At 41.3% G+C, this 23,559-nt stretch overlaps 1 protein-coding gene and 2 non-coding genes across 4 annotated transcripts; 2 read left to right on the forward strand and 1 right to left on the reverse strand.

Moving 5' to 3' along the window:
* The first annotated feature begins 3,872 nt into the window (after positions 1–3,872).
* On the forward strand, positions 3,873–3,946 carry TRNAN-GUU (transfer RNA asparagine (anticodon GUU)). Its single transcript has one exon. It is a non-coding gene; the product is annotated as a tRNA-Asn (tRNA).
* Positions 3,947–4,191: 245 nt separating this feature from the next.
* TRNAV-AAC (transfer RNA valine (anticodon AAC)) lies at positions 4,192–4,264 on the forward strand. The gene has a single exon. It is a non-coding gene; the product is annotated as a tRNA-Val (tRNA).
* A 2,768-nt stretch (positions 4,265–7,032) lies between these two features.
* Positions 7,033–23,544, reverse strand: USPL1 (ubiquitin specific peptidase like 1). Of its 2 annotated transcripts, none has more exons than XM_021541960.3 (9): positions 23,443–23,544; positions 19,156–19,322; positions 18,485–18,613; positions 16,629–17,286; positions 14,433–14,519; positions 13,884–14,013; positions 12,895–13,020; positions 12,085–12,245; positions 7,033–10,542 (listed from the first exon to the last, which is right to left on the reverse strand). In XM_021541960.3, the coding sequence occupies exons 2-9, from the start codon at positions 19,252–19,254 to the stop codon at positions 8,648–8,650; spliced, it is 3,285 nt and encodes a 1,094-aa protein (XP_021397635.3). In that variant the 5' UTR covers positions 19,255–19,322; positions 23,443–23,544; the 3' UTR covers positions 7,033–8,647. The 2 variants fall into 2 exon arrangements, with proteins under 2 accessions (XP_021397635.3, XP_085435946.1); XM_085579820.1 differs by having other exon boundaries at positions 19,227–19,322; positions 23,443–23,507.
* Positions 23,545–23,559: the final 15 nt, after the last annotated feature.

Below are 23,559 nucleotides of genomic sequence, written 5' to 3' on the forward strand. Positions count from 1 at the left end.
GGGTGTGACTTTGATCACATCCACATTCCTTTGAAATTAGAATCGGGCCAATTCACAAAGGCAATGTTAGAACACCTGCTGCAAGAGAATGAATCATTGCAGTTTGCACTGGACAGCTACACCGGAAAAATTTCTGTTTTGAGACCGGCCCACAAAATTTTCAATTCCGAAATCCAATTCACTCTGTCAACAAAACAAATTCAGAGCAAAAAACCCTTAAAGGCTCTAACAGTTTTTACGGACGCGTCCGGAAGGTCCCACAAGTCAGTAGTGACTTGGAAAGATCCTCAAACTCAGCAGTGGGAGGCAGATGTTGTTGAAGTAGAAGGATCCCCTCAAGTAGCTGAGTTGGCCGCAGTCGTTAGAGCTTTTGAGCGGTTCTCTGAACCTTTTAATTTGGTAACTGATTCGGCCTATGTAGCAGGTGTAGTGTCTAGAGCACAAGATGCAATCCTGCAAGGTGTCTCCAACGATGCCCTTAACAAGTTGCTCTCTAAGCTGATAAGGCTAGTCTCCCACCGAGAGCAACCGTTTTATGTGATGCATATCAGGTCACACACCGACCTGCCGGGGTTCTTGGCCGAGGGCAATCGGCGTGCCGATTCCCTCGCTGCCGCCCCCGCACAGCTGGCGCCGCTCCCGGACAAGTTCCAGCAAGCAAAGATCAGCCACCAGCTTTACCATCAAAATGCGCCTGGTCTGGTCCGGCAGTTCCATCTAACCCGGGACCAGGCCAAGGCCATTGTGGCCACATGCCCGTCCTGTAAGTCGCTCCCACTACCATCAGTGAGCGCAGGGGCTAACCCTAGGGGTCTGAAGTCCTGTGAGGTGTGGCAGATGGACGTTACTCATATCCCCTCCTTCGGGAGGATGAAGTACGTCCATGTCTCCGTGGACACCTTCTCTAGAGCAGTTTTCGCCTCTGCCCACACGGGGGAGAAGGCCAAGGAAGTAGAGAAACACCTGATACAAGCCTTCTCCATGCTAGGCGTCCCAAAACAGATAAAAACAGACAATGCCCCCGGGTACACATCCAAGGAATTCGCAGGCTTCCTGCAGCAATGGGGAATAGAACATAAAACTGGCATTGCCTATTCCCCGACAGGTCAAGCCGTGGTAGAGAGGACTCATCAAAGCATCAAAAGGATGCTTAAACAACAACAGTCGTCAGCTAAAAATGAGTCCCCCCAGGTTCAGTTAGCGCAGGCCCTTTTTACCATCAATTTCTTAAACTGTTCCTTCGAGTGCCTCAACCCCCCCATCACGAGGCACTTTAATTCCTACGAGCAGAGCAAGGTCAGGGAAAAGCCGCCAGTTCTCATTAAAAACCCTGAGACCTGGCAGCAGGAAGGACCCTATAACTTGGTCACCTGGGGACGGGGGTACGCTTGCGTATCCACGCCCTCAGGCCTGAGATGGGTCCCTTCCAAATTCGTCAGACCATATGTCCCTAAGACCCAGAAGAAAAAACCGGACAGTCCTCAAGTTGGGTACGCCGCCCTCCGACGGCGGAAAAGGTCCCCCTCACCTGGTCCCCCCTCTTCCCTCCCTGGCTCCGGAAATTCTCTGTTCCCCTTTGAGTTAGACCTCCCCTACCTCGACTATTAATTTCAGTTGCTTTCTAAAGAAACAAGACTTTTGCTGCTGCTAGGACTCATTGTGTTTCTTACAAGCTTTAACATAGTGATGAACTGAAACCCTTGAACAAAGAAGGGTTTCAAAAAGAAGAATTTCCAGAAAAAGGAAACATCTAGTTTCAAAATGAGCCCAGTGACTGTGAAGACCCCGTTTAAAGACTTACTTTATCCTCTTCACCTTTCTTTCTTTTTAAACAAAAAAAGGAGGAGATGTGGAGTTGCGTTATGTATATGTTTTATTATCCCTGTATTATGTATTGGTTTATTCCTTTGTACCCCCGTGTGCAACTTGGTTTATCCCCAGTTTTCCCGCCTTGTCCGCCCTTCCCGCCTTCCCAGTATCTATCCATCACCCTGAAAGAGGCATTTTACCCACCCCGGGTGCCTTGTCTATCACTCGGTGCCCCTTCCCATCCATCCAGAAGCTTCTACTCAGGGCACCGGGTGATTGGGCGAGGACCTGGGACTCCCCCCATATCCTTCCCCCATTGGACCCCACCATATCCCCCCATCCCGGAGCCACCCCCTATCCCTATCCCCATTGGTCGTTGGATACCCCTCCCTTACAGTTTATAAGCCAGTGCAAGCACCTTGTGCTTGTTCCTGTTGGCTGGCACCGTTCTAGGATATTTGGCCCCGTTGGGCTACAATAAACTCGGACTTAGCCCCCAGCAGGATCCGCTCTTCATTTACCACCGCGAGGCTTGCTAGCGCTGCCCGGAACCCACAAAGGCACTCTCCAAACCCCAGCTGGGAGCGGCGGAGGGTGCCTCCATCGCCCGCCCTCGCCCCACAAGAGCTAGCCGAGGCTGAGACAAAGGGAACCGGGGCGGGAGCGCGGCACTGGAGTACAATGTTAGTTACTGTGATCCAACTACATTGTGCCACTGATCACCACAGTCTGAACACAATGGTTTAGCCACTTTTCAATCCATCTCACTGCTTACCCAACCCACACAACAACAGCTTCTCTGCAAGGATGTCATGGGAGACAGTGTCAAAAGCTTCACTGAGGTCCAGGCAGACAATACCCACTGCCCTCCTCTTTTCTACCAGGCCAATCACCTCACTGTGGGAGTCTACCAAATTGTCAAACATGACTTCCCCTTGTTCGAGCCACACTGACCAACTGCTGGCAATTCCACTGTCTTGGATGTGCCTGAAGATGGTTTCCAGGATTAGCTCATCCATTACCATCCCAGGGATTGAGGTGAAGCTGACCAGCCTGTAGCTCCCCCAGTCATCCTTCTTGTCATTCTGGAAGATGGGAGTGATGTTGCTTTACTCCCCTCATTCCCCTCATTCCCATGACTGATCAAAGCTGCTGGAAATTGCGATGGATCTGCCATCTCTCTCAGCACCTGTGGGGTATATCTCATCAGGGCCAATGGACTTATGTACATGCAAGTCACTTAAGTATTCCCAGACTTGGGCTTCATCCATCTAGGGTATATCTTCCTAGCTAATTTCATTTTTGTAACTCATGTTTGCTGCCATTATCACCCTATTACCTTTTAGGTGACTGCAATTTGATTAATAATTCATTTTACAGACTGTTTAGAGCTGATGTGAGACTGCCTGGGCAGCAGATTCACAGGTCTTTCTCTCCACTTCACTTTGAGAAGTCTCTTTTGCCCTGTATCATTTCTGTCAGTGTTCCTGCTTTCTATTAGCTCTTGCAAATACTTATCAAACATCTTTGAATCAAAAGTCACTGTGGAGTGAATTTTGTCTTCTGTTCTTCAAATCTCTCATCACAACTACTCCTTTTCGTTACCATAATTATCAGAAGGAAAGATGCTGGATCCCTTGACCACCTTGTATAACAGGGCTAATTTTTGCCTTCCTCATCCCTGGCACATACTGTCAGAGCTTCCTCTTGCCAGCTGAGCTGTCTCGGAGAGTAGCTTTCAGGCTCCCATTTGCAACCGTCCCACCAACAGGCAGAACTTCAACCACTACATTTTTCTGCTTGTCCACTCTTTCCCAATCCCTCCGGAAAACAAACAGAAAAGGCCACAGAGAAAACAAAACAACAGAGAAAACAAAAAAAGGAAAGCAAAAGAAGGACCGTTTTTCAGATTAAAGAAGCAATCAGGCCCCAAAGCTGATGATTTAAAAGCCCAGCCCACGGAGCTCCAGGAAGGAACAGGGACAGGAAGAACGCAGAGGAGCAGAGCCCGCCCCAGCCGCCGCGGCAGCCAGCTGTGGCTCGGCGGGGCTGGCTTGCAGCGCGTCTCTGTGGCGCAATCGGTTAGCGCGTTCGGCTGTTAACCGAAAGGTTGGTGGTTCGAGCCCACCCAGGGACGGGGCGCAGTTCCTTTTGTCGTGAGCTGTGTGTTTTTGTCTTCCCTCTTGCAAGAAGCGGCGGCTGTAACTGGCCCGGTCGCCTTTTTACCGGCGGGAGCGGCCCGAGACCCGCTTTTGGCTCCGGGATCTCGCTCCTCCTGCCCCGCCGAGAGGAGCTTCCCCCGCACCGTGCGCTCGCGGCGGGGTTCTAGGTGCTCCGTGTGCTTGCTCAAGGGACATTGCAGGAGAAATGCCTACAAGCGGAGTTTCCGTAGTGTAGTGGTTATCACGTTCGCCTAACACGCGAAAGGTCCCCGGTTCGAAACCGGGCGGAAACACCAAATTTTTTTTTCCCTTCCCGTGTCACCGCGGTCGTGCTTCCTGATTTCTCCTTAGAACGCGCGGAGCTCGTGCCCCGCCCCGGAGCGGGAGAGGGCGAGCGGCCTCCTGGGCTGCAGGGGGAGGGCTGGGGGTTCTGCTTCATTCCCGTGCACGAACCTCCCGGCAAACGCAGCTTTCCCCGGAAAGATCGCTCAGAGGAGGGAAACCGTCTGAACATCATCAGAAAACTTGGAACGAAAGCTACAACCACTTGCTGTGGGCATTACAGAAGTCCCTTTAGATATTAACTTACATAAAAAGAATAATATAGATCCAGGTCGGGGGAGAAGCAGCTCTTGAAGGCTTCTTCAGCCTCTTCCTTGAAAACGTACACTGGAGACACCCAGCCCTTCTTTCTTTACATTCCTTTCCCAGGATTTCTTCTCCTTTGTGAGTCCTGTGCCTCCACCGTGTTCTCCTGGGCTGTGCAGCTTCAGCACCTCCCTCACAAACAACCACACCGTGTTTGTGCACAGCTGTGTAAAACCAAAAATGCTTCAAACTCCAGCAGCCTTGTTATCCCACTAACCTTCTCTTTTCCCTTGCTCTGTCTGCACGCTGTCTTACATCAATACTTAGACTGGAAGTTCTTCCACTCTGAAAACAAATCCTGGTGGGTTTCAAAGCACAGCACATACTTTTGAGTATAAGCTGCTCAAAATGTGCTTTGCTCTGAGCACAAAGGGGCTCACAACAAGAGCAGCTGTTCAGCTTTGCAAGAGGAACACAGACAAGACACAACAGCTCTCACTGATATATTGTCAAGAGGGGAATAATTATTTAAAGCAAAAAAAACCCCACAACAAAACAGTGATGGAAGACTAAATGGCAATACCCAGCCATGAAAAATATCAAGATTAAAATCAGATTTGTAATCAGCACCACAATAGATCTCTTGAACAGTGCTCTAGCAGGTATACAGCTAGAAATCCATCCAGGCATCTCCTTTGCAGATGTGTTGGTTTATTGTAGGCAGGATGCAAGAAAGCAGCCCTATTTTTCACCCTTTACTGTGTTGTAAGAAGTGTTTGAATGCATCAAGTAGTCAGATCTGAATCATAGCACCATCTCTGCAGAGCTGTTTCCAAACTCTAAGTACCACGATTATGCCTTTCCCAGATCAGAAGACAGACTAACAAGACTCTGCAGAGAGCTCTGGACAGGCTGGGTTGATGAGCCAAGGCCAGTTGTATGAGGTTCAACACGACGGAGCACTTGGTACTGCACTTGGGTCACAGCAACCCCAGGCAGTGCTACCCCAGACTGAGGGCAGTGGCTGGAAAGGTGCCCAATGGAAAAGGACTTGGGAATGCTGGTCAGTGGCAGCTGAACATGAGCCAGCTGTGCCCAGGTAGCCAAGGAGGCCAATGGCATCGTGGCCTGTATCAGGAGTAGTGTGGACAGCAGTGATTGTCCCCCTGTATTTGGCACTGGTGAGGACACAGCTCAAGTTCTGTGCCCAGTTCTGGGCCCTTCACTTCAAGAAGGACATTGAGGGGCTGGAGCATATCCAGAGGAGGGGAATGGAGCTGGGGAAGGGTCTGGAGTGCAAGATTGGTGAGGAGCAGCTGAGGGTGTTTAGCCTGGAGAAAAGGAAGCTCAGGGGGGACCTTACTGCTCTCCACACCTACTTGAAAAGAGAGTGTAGCCAGGTGGGGGCAGGCTTTTTCTCATAGGTAATAAGAGATAGGATGAGAGGAAATGGTTTCAAGTTGTGCCATGGGAGGTTAGACTGGATGTTAGGAAAAATCTCCTCTCTGAAACAATAGTTAGGAATTGGAAGAGACTGCTCAGGGAAGTGGTGAAGTCACTGTCCCTGGAAGTATTCAAAAAATGTAGATGTGGCATTTAGAAACAAGGTTGAATGGTGAAGATGGCAGTGCTCAAAGCCATTAGACTTTGGGAAATTTACCCTAGAACACTGATAAAACCTCCATAATGCAGGGACCAGTTTCTGATCACTACCTATACTTACTAAATGCCCACCTGGTGTACTTCCAATTGACTGAAAACTACTACAATACTTTGTATTCTCTTCAGGGCAAATTAAGATCTACATTTAAAAACTACTACTGATATAAAACATCCAGTAACATTTCAAATTCCAAACAATTTCTTTAGTCATACGGTTTTCATTTAACCTCAGCTGAATTCTCACTTGCACAGGATTGGAGGCAGTAAAGCATTTATAGAAACAAATAAATCTGCACTGCATCATCTTTAGTTTTCTGTTTCAGAGAAAAAGGTAACCAGGAACATGCAGCACCAACAGATTTATTTTCATACCTACTTTAATCTTGAGTGCTATTTGTTTGCTTGTGGAGTTTCTATATATACCTGTACGCACACTGAATCCCACGCAACTGCAGACCAAACACTCCCAACTTCAGTTTGTGGAGAGGGTACCAGTGGTGAGGAGAGGTCCTTGCTTCTGTCTAGGTGTATCTGCACAGCAGGTGTGCCCCCTCTGCCACAAACCTCAGTATAAACCTCTCCATCTCTCCTCATCTTCTAGCAGGATTTCTTCCTCCTATTGTCCTGTGCATTCTGCATCACCAACCCTGGGCTCCCTGCTTTACTCACCCCTGGGTCTGCGTTTGTCCCAAGCCAGTGAAGGAGCTCCCATGTCACAGCTGCAGGTCATTGCAACCCATTCATGGATAAATCAAACTCTCATTTTGGTCAGCTTTTTTTTTTTGTTTGTTTGTTTGGCTTTTTTGTTGGGTTTTATTTTTTAATTAGGGAATTCACAAGCGGGCAAACATTTCACAAGCAGTACACCAGCCCTTACATTCAGAATCCACTCATTTGTTTTCTATTGTAACATAACCAATTACAGTATTTAAAACAAAGAAAAAGCTCAAGTTCTTCACAATAACTTGAATTTCAAAAATTCATTGCCTAAAGTACCAGTTTGATAACAATGTACCCAATTGCAGCAGAAATAAAGTGAACACAGCAAGTTCAGGGCCAATGACAGTTTTTCAAACACTTTTTAAATGTAGTTCAAACAATCCAAAACCATTAGAATCTGTAACCATGCCTTGTAATAGCATTATGTTTAACTGCATCTCCTGAAAAAGTAAGACTGAGCATTTAATGTTTTGACCTTGGGATCTGAAACAATGAAAAATTGAAGGACAGCTCTATATATGCCTGATACAAAGATTCACTGATAAAATCCTTCTTATTTCCAAGAACAAGAAAAATGTACAGCTAATCTAACTTGGCATATAATAACCTCAGCTTTGTGTCTATGCATTTAAAAAAGACTCCAATCTAGAAAAATGAAAGCTATACATATCCAGAGACACCAGGGTGTGAATCCCTCTGCTTACTCACTGCTGCCTTGCCACATTTTTCCATTATTTTCTTCCTATTGACCTTGCCTCTCCTTGGCATCTCACACACGGTCAGGGTTGCACTGCCTGAGTCATGAAAAACCCCAAGTGACAACAGTAATAGGCATTAACTTACAGTTAAATTAATTCTACAGTTAATTAACTTATAGTTAAATTAATTCTAAGAAACCTTTCTTTTATTAAATGGTTTTGTGGCTATGAAAAGCTAATGGGTACATTTGATATTCTTTCTTAGTGATGCAAACCCTGGACCGAATCTTACAATTCTACTTAAAAAAAATAATCTGGCTCAGAAGATATTTTACAAAGTTATATTTGCAGTTGCCCAGGATGAAAACTCAGTCGGTGCTGTAACTTTTAATAGGAAAATTTCTACCATGTATCCATTTTTTCTTGGATCCAAGGGCTGTATACATCAGCATGAGCTTGTAGAACAGTAATTCTGTAAGGAGTTAAATGCCAGCCTAGCAGAATGCCAGCCTCTAGTTTATAATATTACAAATGATCTTCATATCAGAGGATGCAAAATTCCCTAATTACAGAAAGTACTTAACATTTTTTTTTTAATGTTGGACAAAATAACTTCAGGAGTTGAATGGTCCTGTAAAATCACTATTACATAAATAGTATTTCTTACACCATTACATCATCAAGACTACAGAACTTAATTAGTTCTCAAACTCACTAGAGTATGGAAGTTTGTCATATTAAAAACAGCAAAAATTAAGACCCATAGGAGCTTTTAATTAAAAATCATTGTCATATCTGACAGCTAAAATCACTGCTTCTCAGAAGAGTAAAATACATTAAACCCTGATTTGCTTGTTACAGTAAAATATTTAGAAAAAAATCTCAATTGTAAATTGTTCAAGTACAGCCAGTGTGCAATTAAACTAGTTATAAAATATAATTTATTAGTGCTTTGTTTCAAAATGTACATAATACTGAAAAAATACTTACACCCGAGAAACTGAGTATTTACCAAGTTTCAAACAGAGTTTCATCAAAATGAGGTAAATCCATGTCACCTGGCATTGAGCTTGGTGCTGAAATGGAGAACAGGTCTTCGAGAATATCATCTCTTGTAGGACTTTCAAAAGAAAGTTTTTTCACACTATGTTTGTTTATTGCATCAAGCTCCAAATTAGTGTCCTTTACAGGACTGTAGTAATTGTGGTCCTCACTTGTCACTGCTGCCTGTGGCACACTGGTGCTCTCATAGGGCACGGTGGTTGCCACACTGCTGTGCACCATTTCCATGTACATACACTCATCTTCGCTCTTTGGAGCCTCCAAGGAAGTGACAGTCGAAGTAGGGGACAGTAATTCCGCCAGTATTTCATCAGTGTTATCATGGCCAGTGCACCCTGGCACAGTGTTTGCATTCAATTCAGATTGATGGCCTGTGACATCAATCTGATACTGCAGCTCCCTTAAAAAGCTCTGCAATAATTCACTGTCATTTTGAGACTCAGTCTGCGATGGGGTGCTTATGTCTCCACTCACAGGTTTTTCCTGTTTCATCTGTTCTACTGCTAATCTATCCAGTGAAGCCAACTTCTTCTTTTTAGCATTAAGTTTTTTTAACAATTTTAGGCGAAGTTTTTTTGTTTTGTCACTGTCTGACTCTTCTGCCTTACCAGAGTTACAGCCAGGTGAAGGGAACTGAGTCACTTTACCTGGGGTACCCAAAGTACTTTCTGACTTAGTCCAAGTTGGACCTGCAATACTGGTATGATTTGCTGTTGGAAGGCAAGTGCTTTGAGAAAATCCTTTGAAATTTGATAAAGGATGAGTATTATTACTCTGAGGAGCCAGTAACTTTGGGGTCTCAGTTGTTTCCTTTGTACCTCTGCTTTGAAATCCACCAAAGTTACTTGCGCCCTTCATTGGCAACCAAACTTCACTTATTCTTTGCACTGAGGGAGTTTTGCAATTTCTCTCATTCTTGAGAGCTGAGGAACTTGAAGGCATGACAGAAGTACTCTTGCTTAATTTCTTTACCCAGCTTCCTACAAATCCTCCTTTTCGGTCTTTGTATGAGGACTGAACTGAATTACGGACACCAGAATTGCCAACTTGAGAATTAACTACGGTTTTGCTTGCATCTTTCAAGTCAGGTGGATTTTGTATAGTATTTTCTACTGCTAACAACTTGTTTAGCAGTAGTTCTGAATTTAATCCATGTTCTCTGTTAGCTAAATTAGTTCTCTCATTTAATTGGGAAGGCAATGAGTCAGATGAATCAGGGTCATGTTTTTTGGGCACAGGAGCAGTAATACTTACTGAGTTCAACTCTTCTAGAGGTAAGCAAATACTGGAATTTTCATATAACATGGATTTCTTGTTCATAGCTAGACTAGTTCCAGTAAATTCTCCTGCATATGGAGTGCTAAGTGAAAAAGCTGGTTCCTCCTGTCCTGGTGTGCCCCATCCATCAAGAAAGTTATTGCCCACCATCCGTCCGTTAGGCACTGATTTATCTTCCAAGTCAACTGGAACTTCTTCAAGCATCAGTGTTACAAGATCACCATCTGCCAGATTTTCTGAACCATGATGAACAATACTTTTGTCCTCAGTTACTTGCTGCTGTTTCTTCTCTGGAATCCTCACAGAATCCTCTTTGTGGTGTTCTGCAGGTGTTTTGCCGACAGTGTTATCAAAACCACAATGCAACACTGTGGAATTTGAATGTACATTATTAAAAGGAATATCTTCACTATTTTTACTTTGGATCTGTGAATTCAGTTCTTGTGGCACATGGGATGCTTTCTTTTCCCAGATAACAATATGAATCTCTGAAGGAGGAACTTCAAATCTTTTACGTTTCTGGCAATACGGACCCTTTAAGTCATCACATTCAAGCCAAGTTCCTGAAAAATAGCAACCAGTGCAGAGACTTAGAGACTTTTAGAACTGAAGTCACTATCCTCACACTTGTCAACTATTTTTATTAACCCATTCCCCTGACAAGCAGAAAATAGGTGTTTTTTTTTTCTCCAGAGAAAACTGAGAGACTGCCACTGTAAAAAGATCAAATACGAGAAGTTGCAGTAATAATACTACAGGTCAGAGTGGGTCAACCATATAAAACAAAGCCAGCTAAGGGTTTTTTTTGGTTGAAACATCTTGTCTGAAAATACCCTCACAAGTCTGAGGTAAGAACCACCTCTCAAATTAAGTTTCTCTGTAGACCTTTTCATTGCCTGTGTAGGAACCACAGGGGCTAAAAAGAAACTGCTTATTTTAATAATCTTGTCTCATCACCTGCAAACTGTTCATAGATCATGAAAGAATATTTTATAGCTTCAAGAATTTTAAAACAGATATATACGACATATAGGTGCTTCTTAACTAGGCATTTCCCAGCCTCTTTTCATTTCTTTTTTATCTCTGGCAATATGACTTAGACAATTTTCATATTGTCACAACACTTCATAAGACTGCATCCCATGCTCTCTACAGAGGCATGATTATAAAAATACCACCTTTTCACCTTCTCTGATTATGGATCTTCCATCAGTGGTACAACCATCAACCAGCATTAGTAATGTTTCTAACATGGATTTGTGCCTCCCACCCCTGAGGTGCCATAAAGTTCAGATATAAAAAATAACTTCATTAATTGCTCATAGTACCAGAGGTTACCTTGCTTCCAGCCAAGAATGGATGACTCACTGGTTTAAAAACAAACAATACTGTTTGTTCCACAGTAACAGTCAGACTGCATTTTTTAACTTTCACAAAGCTATGAAGGGAAAAAAAAACTCTATAGCCAAATTACTTTTTCCAGTAAATGCACTGTAAGACAGTACAGTGCAGTTAAACAAACTGAAAACCTTCACTCTGAGAAACAAGAACCCCCAGTTATTTGCAACATTTTGATATGAAGTTTAGCATGCAGACAAAAGAAATCTTTGTTATATATCAACGGTTGGGACTACTGCAGTAACCCATAAAACATTCCATGTAGACTCATGAAATAATACAGTAGATAAGAACCACAAACTCTATCTTATCTCTCTCTTTTACGAGAAAAGACTGAGGGAGCTGGGCCTGTTCAGCCTTGAGAAAAGACAACTGGGAGGGGACCTCATCAGCATCTGTAAGTGTCCAGAGGGAGGTGTCAGAAGACAGACCCAGGCTCTGCTCAGCAGCGCTGAGCATTAGGAGAGAAGGCAACAGGCAGAAACTGATGCACAGAAGTTCCACCGGAACATGAGGAAGGACTTCTTTACTGTGCAGTGGCCACACACTGCAGCAGATTGTCCAGAGAGGTTGTGGAATTTCCCTCACAGGAAATATTCATCTGGATGCCATCCTGTGCCATGTGCTCTGGGACAGCCCTGCTTGAGCAGGGAAGTTGGATGGCCCCCTGTGGTCCCTTCCAACCTGACCCATTTTGTGATTCTTACCATCAGGATTCAAAGACCAGCTTATGAAGTGCTTCTTATCTGTTTGGCACTGAACAACAGATGTTATTTGGTAGCTGTCTTCCTCAAATTGAAATGAATATTTCTCCAGGTTGTTATGTGGCAGGCCTTCTACAAAATGTAACATTAATATTGAGGGTACTCTGACAAAGAAACAATAAGAACCAATTATTACAATGAAACAGTGGCAAAAGTTCCTAATGAAAAGGTAGGATGTCTCTAAGAGTATGTGGTTCTGCCCTTACTATTCTACTTCCTCAATCTTCAGTTTGCACAGTAAGCACAAAGGGAAAAGAACATCCCAACTGGATGTTCCATTTAATTATAGATTAGGGGAAAAAAAGCCAACACCAAATAAGGGATTTGGGGAGTGGGGAAAAGCTGAGGAAAAACACCCCTGTGCCATAAACACAGTAGCAAGGGACATTGTTCCCAGCTCAAATAAGTAAACAAATGATCAAACAACTTTTATCCACAGCCGGGGCTGTGAAAAGGCTGACACTCGATATTGGTTGTCTGTATTTACTACTTGATAGTTAAGTATTTATGACCTAGCTCAAATACATGTGCTGGTCAGCATTTTAAACATTTCTCTGTTTCATCTTTAGTAAACTATTTGCTATTTCAGCTTTTAAGAATGATCTAAAAATCTTTAAAAGGGAGTACTGATCGGAGTTTAAGGTTTAGAATCTGCAAACCCATAGTAAGTTTGGTTTCAAAAACCATGGGTTCAATAAATGAAGTCTTAGAACTTTATGTATGTTACTTTTAAGTTCACGTATTCAAACTTACTTTTCCAAGATCATCTGCTGTCTTTGAGATGTATTTCCACAGATAATACATGGTCCAATATGAACAGCGTTAAGTGGATGCCAATCAGGGATTACATTTGTAAACGTTGTTAGTGTTTTCTTCAATCTGGACACACACACACATTTAAAGAGTAAAGCAAGTTGGTGGTCAGAAAACAATAAATATATATATTTTACTAGGAAACAAGTTATAAAAATGTTATAAAAACCCAAATTCTATTCACTTCCATGCAATTTGTGTGGAATTCACTGTGACAGCATCACATCCAAGTCAGCCCTGAATTCAGTTCTGCCAAACAGCATCACTCACAATTTGTTTTCAGCAGCCCTGTGGTCTTCAGTTTCACATTATTTTCTTTTTCTCCCTTTTAATGTTATCTCTGTTTCCTTTCCAACACAAGACAGAGCTTGTACTAGGATCTGCATAATTTACTAGCTAATACAGATGTTTTTCAAATAAAATAAGCTGTCTTCTGAAGGTGTCTCTCTTTACCTACTGACTCGAAAAGGAGTCTAAATTAAGAGCTTGTACCTGCGGCTACACATAACTAAATAAATTCTCAAGAAATTACTCACCTGTAATACTATTTTAAAATAGACAAACTGTGTTAGAGAATCTCTGATTCTTTGTAACCAAGTGAATATTCCAGGTATTTCTCAATAGCAGGAGTGTACTAGGAATACATTCTTTAGAACCACAGCAACTTGTATACTCTCAGCAAAATATCAGAGTGAGCATGTCCAGAGACTCACACAGTTACCCTATTGTTTCTTTCTTTATTAATTGATAACATGGTTGCTTAAGACATGGAACAGCAGTAAACTATTTGCAAATGAAAAAGCAGATCATGTAAAACTTCAACAACAAGCTTAAATCTGGAAATCTGAAGAAAACCAACTATTATATACAGATTTAAAAATGTAAGGTAGAACAGCTTTATAGAAGCCGTTTTTATATAAAAATCTCACCGGTCCTGGTACTTGTGGCCACAGTGTACACATTCAGACTTGCATGAAAAAGAATGCAAGAATAATCTCTCAGCTTGTTGATCCACTTGTAAGAGTAGCTGAAGTGCAACCACTGGATTCTTCATATTACCTTTAAAGAAAGAAATGGGCAGAAAGAAATGGTCACTAAATATCTGAAATCACCTTTCAGTACCTCAAAAAGTAAGAAGATAAGCTTATTGCTATGATTTAAATGTCAGTTATTATTTCACAGCTCTGTTTGCAATTCTCACAGCAAAGGGATTGATCCATGTTATTAGGTTGTTATCAGTGACAATTTCATGACTACAGCATAATTACAAAGATTATCTGCTCTCTAGAAAGTCAAAATGGGCAAAGGACAAACCAGCTGATCATACTGTAAAGTATGTGCAAGTCACCAATACAAAAAAAATGTATTTCCAAACTTTCTTGTATGCATTCATACACACATTTTTATGCATGACATAAAAAGCTTTGCATCTAGGGTTTCCTGAAAGTAATTACTGAGATGCTGCACTAATTACTTACCCAATTCACACCTCAGCTGAGGCTGAAGTTCTGTAAACATTACATTTCTGATTTCATTGAGCTGAGATTCTGCTTTTGGAAGAACATCTAAAGAAAAAAAATACATATGTCCTCATGTAGTCATGTGTAACAGCCCCCCCACCTTTTCACAAACATATGTGCCCCTAGCATGCACTCCCTCTCTGCAAACCAATGTCTTTCATATTGACCCATACTTGTTAAGACTTGGTAGAATAGCCAATTATTGGTATTAATTTTTTTGAAAATTAGGAAAGAATTTGCATAAGTTATTCACCATTTACTGCAGTTTGCTGACTAAAAACTATTTGCTCTGGCTTAAATTATGACTACAAGCCTGCACCGACAGCTTTGTAGTAACAATATTTAAGGACAGCGTGACCACATATTACAAATCCTGAAGATTCAGAGATTAAAAGAAAACTTGAAAACTTAAGCATTAAGAGCAAAAGCACAAAAATTTGCTTACATGCTAAGGTTATAGAATTCAAATAATAAAACATTTTTATGTATTGTTTTAGCTTAAATACCAATTTCTTAAGTGAGCCTTTAAAATAGTAAAATAATTTTAAATTTAAAAATAACTTTTTACTTTATATATCTTAGTATTTTAATTTTCTATGTTGTTTACAATACATTATTTGAGCACAAGCAAGAACATAATTTCTACTACACAATCATGATAATAACCTGCAGAAATTAAAGGAAATATTTAGAATAGCTATTGAGACTGCTTATTACATATAAACTATGTATAGAAAAAAAGAAAGTTTCTTGCAGCTATATTGCTTTTGATTGTTTGTAAAAACAGCTGTATGCAAAAGATACTGTAAAATTACATGGAAGAACAAAATGAATTCTACACCCATTCTCCACAAAAATACTCTTCATCCAATCCCCTCTCCACTGTTACCCAAATAAACAGATTTGTTTTGCAGTAATTGAAATGAAAAGGTTTAAGTTCTTTCAAAACAATACTGTACTCTAACACTTAACATTCCCATTTAAAGGTTACTGCACACCAGAGCTCCTTGGCAGAGCCCAACAAAGAAAAACATCTCAGACAGGTTTTAGGATGTCAGAGGGCTTCCCAGTAACAGCTGAACACCTCAACTCAAGCAGCATGACTTCCTGGCAAGAACAATACACAAACTAGTTCAGAATATTTTGGAGATTTCTCGATACTTTGTAACATGGATTAAACCACTTCTGATTATATATTCTTTTTCCCAGGAAAGATAAGACCTTACTCAAGTTACCTAGGGCTGTTCTGTGACTGTGGACTGTTTATGTATTCAAACACACATAGTCCAACAGCGTCAACTGAAATTCAGGAGACGGACTGACTAACCAGAAAGCTTTATTCCTTCTTTAACAGATCATATCTAAGAAGTTGAGACTCAGGACACCAGTGGTCCAGATCAAGAGAAATAAAAACCCCATGATCTTAATTTAGGAGTCTTAAACAGAATCCACAGAACAGAAAATGGCTAAAGGCCATTAGAATACAGTGACATATCCTCCTCAGTTACAGTCCTCCAATGTGTTAAGCTGAGCTGACCTGCTAAACCCCCTGTTAAGTGTTACTGAGTTACTCTTTCCAGACCATATGATCCAGGTTAATGTGTTTGACTACTTCTGACTGAAGCAGACTAGGAAACACTGTCATCTACAGCAGCTTGCAGACCTCAGGGGAAGCATTCCTTCAATGAGCACAGCTGGAGACAGAAAAGAACTTATGTTTCCAGCTTTACTATTTTCAGTGTGACAAGGCAACTGCCCACTTACACAAGGATATAAACCACAACAGAAATTGTTTCCAAAATCGAGATTAGAACTGTATCCTAGCATGTTAACCAACAGAGGGGAAGGAAACAAAGGGCGATTTACATAAATAATTCATAATATCTTTATGTTGGATATGACAAAAAAAAAAATTTAAGAGATGCTTGGCATTTGATGTCTTCAAAGAGTCTATGTTTGCCCCAAGAAAAACAATCTCAGATGTTACCAGGATTTTGCTAGATAAAGCATACTATTCTGCAAATTCATGATAATAGTTGTATTTTTTGCCATCTTGAAATAGAATGGAGGCATATATAAGTGTGCTGTACTAAATTCCACATATTTGTAGCAAATCAGTCCAAGTATGAGAAAACTGCAGCTAAATTTACTCACCTTTTACTTTACTCCTTTTACAGGTATTCAGAAGAATAAATGCTTGATTATACTTTGTTAAGAGTTTCTGGAGTAAACATTTTCCATCATTATATTCTTCTGCTAGAGCAGATTTTAATGTTTCTAAGTGTACTAGTGCTGACAAAATACAATCTAACCAACAAAGATTGTTTATGTTTCTCCACTGAAGACACAAATCTCTTTTATTAGTGGAACTTTTATCCTCTTTGAGTGAAATTTCAGATGCTGTTGATAAAAGCTCAGAATTTGGCAACAGTTGTGTTTTGGGAGTAGAAGTCTTTGGTGGACTTTCTTGGTAGTTGCTGGTTTTGGTGGTTGTTTCAAAATCCATGTTCTGCATGCAGGATCCCACATGGCTGCCAGGATTTTGCTGGTCATTTTGTAATACATCGTGGAGGCTTGCCTTGGGAATACACAAACTATTCTGGCAGCCTTTCACAATGGAGTCTGCACTAATGGTGTGCTCAACATTGAGCACGTTGTTAGTTTGTGCTTTTTTTGGATCTGATCCAACAGCAGAACAGTCACTGGTACCACCTAATTTCCTTTTCTTGTGAGGAGATGGAACTTGGTGATTTTCTGAACCAGTAGAAGTAATTATGCTGTTTAATGGTTTATAACCAAGTGGGTAGATGCACTAGAGGAAAGAAAGAAGGTTACAGTGAAATCTACAAAGCAATTTAAGAAAGTACAAAGCATACTTTTAAAATGGAGTTGAATCACAGAAGCATAAAATGGCTTGGTTTGGAAAGGATGTTACAGACCATCCAGTTCCAAACCCCCTGCCATAGGCAGGGACACCTTCTACTGGACCAAGTTGCTTAGACCTCCATCCAACCCAGCAATAGGGACTCCTGTAAAGTGGTATTTTAACTAAATCAATACATATATTCAACATAGGTATGACAGGAAGAGTGTGTTATCCCACCACTGTCCTATAAGCAACTGAGAAATAAATAAATGAGTAGTGATACTTCAATGCTACTTTTCCAGTAAATTCTTCCAACCTCTGCAAACGATTTTGCTAAGGAGAATCCTCTTGTCTTATTCTGCTAAACCCATTCCTTTAGGGTACAGATTTGATATTATTATCTCACGCCTGAGAGACTACTAGTGCCCAAACTGACAGGGTATATTTCAGGCTAGCTCAATGAATATAGACAAATCCCTATTACCAATCTCCAGAACTATACTATAATTAGTTAAAAGCAGGAAAGAATGGGAAAAACAACTCTGAGCCCCACATCTAGTCAAATTTCTACTAATTTAAGGGCACCAGTCTGTTTGGGATTGCTGTACCCTCCCCAAATACATGGAGCAGTGAAGGGAGAGGCAGCAAAATCACAACTCAAATATTAAGCAGCATAGAAATCCAGCTAAGGTTAAAATTAAAAAGGGGGTAAAAAAGAAAGAAAAATATTGTAATTACAATTATAAACCTATTTGCATTACCCAGACTTAAAGAAGGGAAAATGGGAGACTCAGATCTGCTAGAGTTATACACTAGTTACATGGATCATCAAATATTCACCTTCTACTCAGACTTCTATAAATATTTATTTATTACCACTTGTGATCCCTTGTTAATTGAGAAGAACCCTCCTTTATGTCATTTTTTTACTCTTTTTAATTCTTTAGGGTAGCTACCTATGCCTAAACACAGGTGAGTTCTGCATTTCCCTATTTGCAAGCAAATATCCTGCAGCATACAGACTCAGACGGGTCCGATTCCAACAGTCTGCTCACCAAAAACAATATCACAGACTTTGAGAGGTGTAACTGCTGAAGGCAAAGGCCTCTGCAGGACCAAATAAAACTCTTTATTAGTGTAATACCTGAGGATTTTCACAAAGGAAAATGGACTCTTGAAAATTAAGGCGGTAAGTTCGTAAGCCTTGGATCTGACCCTTCTCTTTGCAGACTGGACAATACTCATGTGCAGCTGTTTCCACAGGACTACAGTTCTAAAATAAAAACAAACCAAGAATGATAAAGCAGCATAAATCTATCTATTTCATACATTTTCCCAAGGTAAAACATAATTATTAAGATACAAAATCATTCAACTTCTAGATATAATACAATACAATATAAAAAAAGTGAACTACATTGGTTTCTTTTTTATTATTTGTAATATATTTGTATGGTAGTATGATTTAAATAAATTTATCTTTTTATTTAAATATTCAAATAAGGTGTCTTTCACAACACAATTATGCATATTTTATTCTACTTGAACTGAACCACAGGACCCTTATTGCCAGGGAACACAAGCTCAAATCTTTGAAAGACAAATCAATTTTCATAGGAATGCAAACAGTTGTAAAAATAGTGCCAGTAAAAAACACAGGCACATATTTACTTAGAATAATCTTTCGCCATTGTTATAGATTTCCGTGGAAAATAATTTTGAGATTTTTTTTTGTAAAATTAAGACCAATTAAAAATCTCTCAAAACAGAGAAAAATATGAACTTTGCACATATGTAAAACAAGTTTCAACTGACTTTTCCCAAATACCCCACCATGTGGAGTGTCGATTTCCCTATACCAGTCCCTTCTCCAATCACTTGCAAACCATTTGTAGTCTTCTGGGTATCCATCATTCTGAGCCACTGGCTAATTTATGTCACTTGTAACAATGTCATGACCACTAAGGATTTTTCAAAGACTCCTGAAAAATAAGAAGTGAATAAAACAATTAAAGTAAAATTAGACTGAAGTTTGGGAAAAAGAAATACCAACAACAATGCAGCTTGCATAGTTTGTGGAAATTAATTCACAAGAGTATTTCCTAAACAGAAAATACTTTTTTTTTGTTCTAGTGCAGATTATGAACTCAAAACTATAGATTGAGAATTACAGGGACCCAATCCCACTCCTGTTGACTTGAAACTAACTAGAATAAATATATATCTCTTCACGATGCATGAGGAAGTTAAACTGAACTGCAGAGTCATCAATGCAGTATCTTTCCTTCAACCACAACTGTCCCCTTTTCATTACATCACTGAAAAACATTCTTTCACACACCATGATGTCCTTTCAACCCTTTATAAAAAAATATTTCTCCAGGCATTCTTGTTACCAGTATAAATACTAGTTCATCCTAAACCTATTTACAATATTTGGCAAGAAGAGACTCCACAGAACTGCATGGAATGCTAAAAAGCAACAGAGCATGAATTTAAAAAGCACAACAGAAAAACACAACCACTCAGATTACAAATCAGACACCCAACTTAAGAGGGAGTCAAAATGAGGGGATATCCTATTGAAACTTTCAGTGTGTCAACAGCACTTCTCAGAATTACCAGTCTGCAGCATTAGAGACAGTATTCCCTGACTGACAAAACTAATGGTTGTAATAGAAGACAAGAACATAAAAATATCAATCCATGTCCCTTAGAGCACATTTAGCTTTCCAAGTAATGTTGTAGAGTGCACAAGAAACAGCATGGTCCAGGGCTCATGCAAGGTAAAAATTAATGAATTAGCTCAAGGTATAAAAGCTTGTTGGAACATAAAGGAAGACAAGCACCCTGACTTTTCACACAGCAGCAACAGCACGATCACACTGCAACTCAGCCCTGCTATTACATATTTAGTCTAGACAGGAAGTTGACTTGTTCTATACAATTATGAGTTGTACAGATAACATTTATCATAGGATATATCATACTAAAACATATAATTTTATTTTTCCAGGGACTTTTAGTCAATTCCTTGGCATGAAGCAGTCTCAGTGCTCCAAAGTAAATAAAAACCAGGTCACATGACAGAAACTCCTGAGAAGTTTCTCACCACAAAAATTCACTACACACTCAAAAAGGTTAGTAACACTAAGAACATGCAGGTTATTCTATTTTAAGCATGCCCCTTGGTTTTATAAAACGTATTATTTCTTTTCAAGGCTCTGTTTAGCCTATCAGCTCTCTCAAAAGGAAAACAAGTTTTTTTTTTTTCTGATTGTGTTCAGTTTCTGGTCTGCTGTTCTTTTTAAAGCTTGAATACTAAGATGTGGAATATTTTCTGAGATGCACCATACCTCCCCCAGCTATAATCACCCAGCCAATAGTACTACAATACTGAAAGGAAGACTTTTATTTATCTTACAAATATAATTACATATTTAAAAAATTAATTATCCTTTTAGTTCAAAGACAAACTCCAATAAGCAAATAAAATAGGTCTGCCAGTACTGGATATGCAGAGTGGTACCGAGAGGCCTATCTGTGCTCTTCAAAGTTTCTAACACTACAGGAAGGTATTGCTGATCTTTGCACAATATGCAAACACTGGGCATCAGATCAACACTGCCAAGAAAAACAGCCAAGTAAAAGACTGCTGCATCAAGTACTGCAACAACTTGTTGTAGCCATGTGCAATTACTGCATTACAGATGGGAAAGTACAAAGGAATGCACAATCAACCTCAGTGGGTCATGTTCTAAATAATTAATGCTACTTTCCTTCTTTAAGTCTGAATATTGAAAAATATGCTATGGATATGACTAAGTTATCATTATGCTGTGGCCACGCTTCCTTGAGTAGATGTGCTGATCTAATAGCTTGCTGCTGCAGAATAGGAACATGACTTTTCCCTTTTTTCCCCTTCTCCCCACTTTCCCTCACAGCTCGTATCCTCATCAGACTTGTTAAGAACTAAATGAACTCACAAAACAGCAGAAAACTTAGTAAAGAACAGGTTTTTCTGCTATTCCATTGAATTAAATTGGCTTATGAAAACTCCAATGACCTAGGGTGGGCAGAAGATAGAAAATAAGGAAAAGATGAAGTAATAGAGACATATGGCCTAGAAATAGAACTGCTTAATGCCTAAGGAACTGGTTAGATGGCCACATCCAAACAGCTGCAGCTCAATGTACCAAGCACAAACCAGTGGTGTCCCTCAAGGGGGTAGAGTAGGGCCAATACTGTTTATTATCTTCAGCAAAAAGACACAGACTGTGGGATCTGGATTCTGCGCCTCCAGTCTCCTCTGGTGAGACCCCACCTGAAGTGCTGGGAGCTGAATAAGGATGTGGACCTGCTGGAGCAAGTCCAGTGCGCCTCTCCTATGAAGAAAGGCTGTCAGAGCTGATATTGTTCGGCCTGGAGAAGAGCAGGCTCTGGGAAGACCTTACTGCAACCTTTCAGTAATTAAAAAGGGCTTATGAGGAAGAGATAGAGGCCTTTTACTGGGATCTGTACAATGCGCATGTACAGTGACAGTACAATGTGCAGTGGTTTTAAATTTAAAGAGGGCAGATTTAGACTGGATAAAAGGAAGAAATGATCTATGATCAGGATGGTGAGACACTGGGAGAGGTTGCTCAAGGAAGCCGTGGAAATGTTCAAGGTCAGGTGGGTTCTTAGAAGAACCTGGTCTAGTGAAAAGTGTCCCTGCCCACTGCAGGGGGGTTGGAACTAAATGATCTTTAAAGGTCCTGTCCAGCCCAAACCATCACATCAAACAATTCCACAGAAAAAGGGACCTGGGCCTTTTTGACAAGAACTGTACCTTGTGAAACTGTACCTTATGAATTAGAATCAGTTACAAACTGCAAAAAGCAGGCAATAACAGTGATTACACTACAGTGAAGAGGACATCTCCTTGTTTACAGGCTAAAAGGACATTAAATAATAACCTTTTTGTAAATCACCTCACAAGTCTGGTTTCCTTCATCAAGGGGATATTGAAAAGATTAAAAGAAACAATGTGAAGAAAAACAAAAGTTGTTAGTTACCTTTCCATTCTTTACACAATAAGGAATCAGAGTTCTAAGGTTTTTCTTTATCTCAAATCCTAACTACAAATACCCAAATCCCAGTCCCTCCCTCAAAAATTGATAGTTTTGGCCACTACAATGAAAATGTATTTCAATACATGCAACAGTAACATCATTCCCATGAGAAAGCAACTCTTTATCCAGCACAGCCTTTAAGTAACTGACAGAACTGCAAGGCTCCATGGTGTGGGAGCAAACAGGGAATTCAGGAAGCGAATTCCCTTCCTGAAAATAGCCTAACATAGACTAAGCAAATAAAGATAAATCTGATGACATTGCAAAACGAACCAGCGAGCAACATAATTACTCCACTGTTCTAAGAGTTTCTTGTACAGGCAGACTTTTCTGAGACGTCCACATATTGAATGCCTTTATTGGTGTATGACAAAGGATGGGGACTACATTTCGCTGGCAAATCATTCAGTCCTTCCGAAACAAAAATGCGGGTGTAGGAAAAACACAGCCTGAACTAATGTTTATTATAGCTGCAGCAAAGAGGCAAGATTTCAGGAAGGCGGGCGATTTGTGTCCCAAGGCAGTGGAAATGAGAGGCACGGGGGTGTGGATATCACCTAACCAGCCGTCAGGGCAGGGCCGGCCCAGTACGGGGCTGCTGCTCTCCCTCCCTCTCTACCTCACTGAAATTACTCGGCTTTTTCAGATAAATCTAAGGGTAAACTGCCTCCTGAGTTCTTATTCCACATCCAGAGTGATCCACACGCTACTGCAGAGGAAAAAAGCGTTCAGAGTTAATCGCTGAATACTAGAATAGAATACTAGAAACCCGTGCCAGGGAGGTGCCGCAGGATACGCGCGGACACCCGCGCGGCACCTCCCGGAGCGCATCTCCGACGAGCGAGGCGCGGAAGGCCCGACCCCTCCCGCGCTGCTACTGACATGAAATACTCAGTCGGCATTCGGGACCCGCGACACGCCCCCGCTCTCCGCCCCGGTCGCGCCGAACGGGCCGGGCCGGGCCCGCCGCCGGCGGCCCCGCTCTCACCTGCGGCCGCCGCCGGCTCCCGCCGCTGCCCCGGCCGCCGCCGCGCGTGGTCGCGGTCGCTGCGCAGCTTCCGGCGCGCTCCCGCCGCCCCGCGGGCCCGCCCCGCCCGCGGCTGCC

The sequence above is a fragment of the Lonchura striata genome, chromosome 1, assembly GCF_050655825.1.
Source record: "Lonchura striata isolate lonStrDom1 chromosome 1, ASM5065582v1, whole genome shotgun sequence".
NCBI lineage: Eukaryota > Metazoa > Chordata > Aves > Passeriformes > Estrildidae > Lonchura > Lonchura striata.

What these genes read in the sequence shown, in the direction of transcription:
- USPL1 (XM_021541960.3), bottom strand. Translation starts at nt 19,254, where the DNA reads ATGATGGATACCCAGAAGACTACAAATGGTTTGCAAGTGATTGGAGAA. An exon ending in TCAGCTGAGGTGTGAATTGG is followed by an intron (nt 14,014 to 14,432) that starts GTAAGTAATTAG and finishes CTTTCTTTAAAG; the next exon opens with GTAATATGAAGAATCCAGTG. An exon ending in CTGGTCTTTGAATCCTGATG is followed by an intron (nt 10,543 to 12,084) that starts GTAAGAATCACA and finishes GCTATTTTTCAG; the next exon opens with GAACTTGGCTTGAATGTGAT.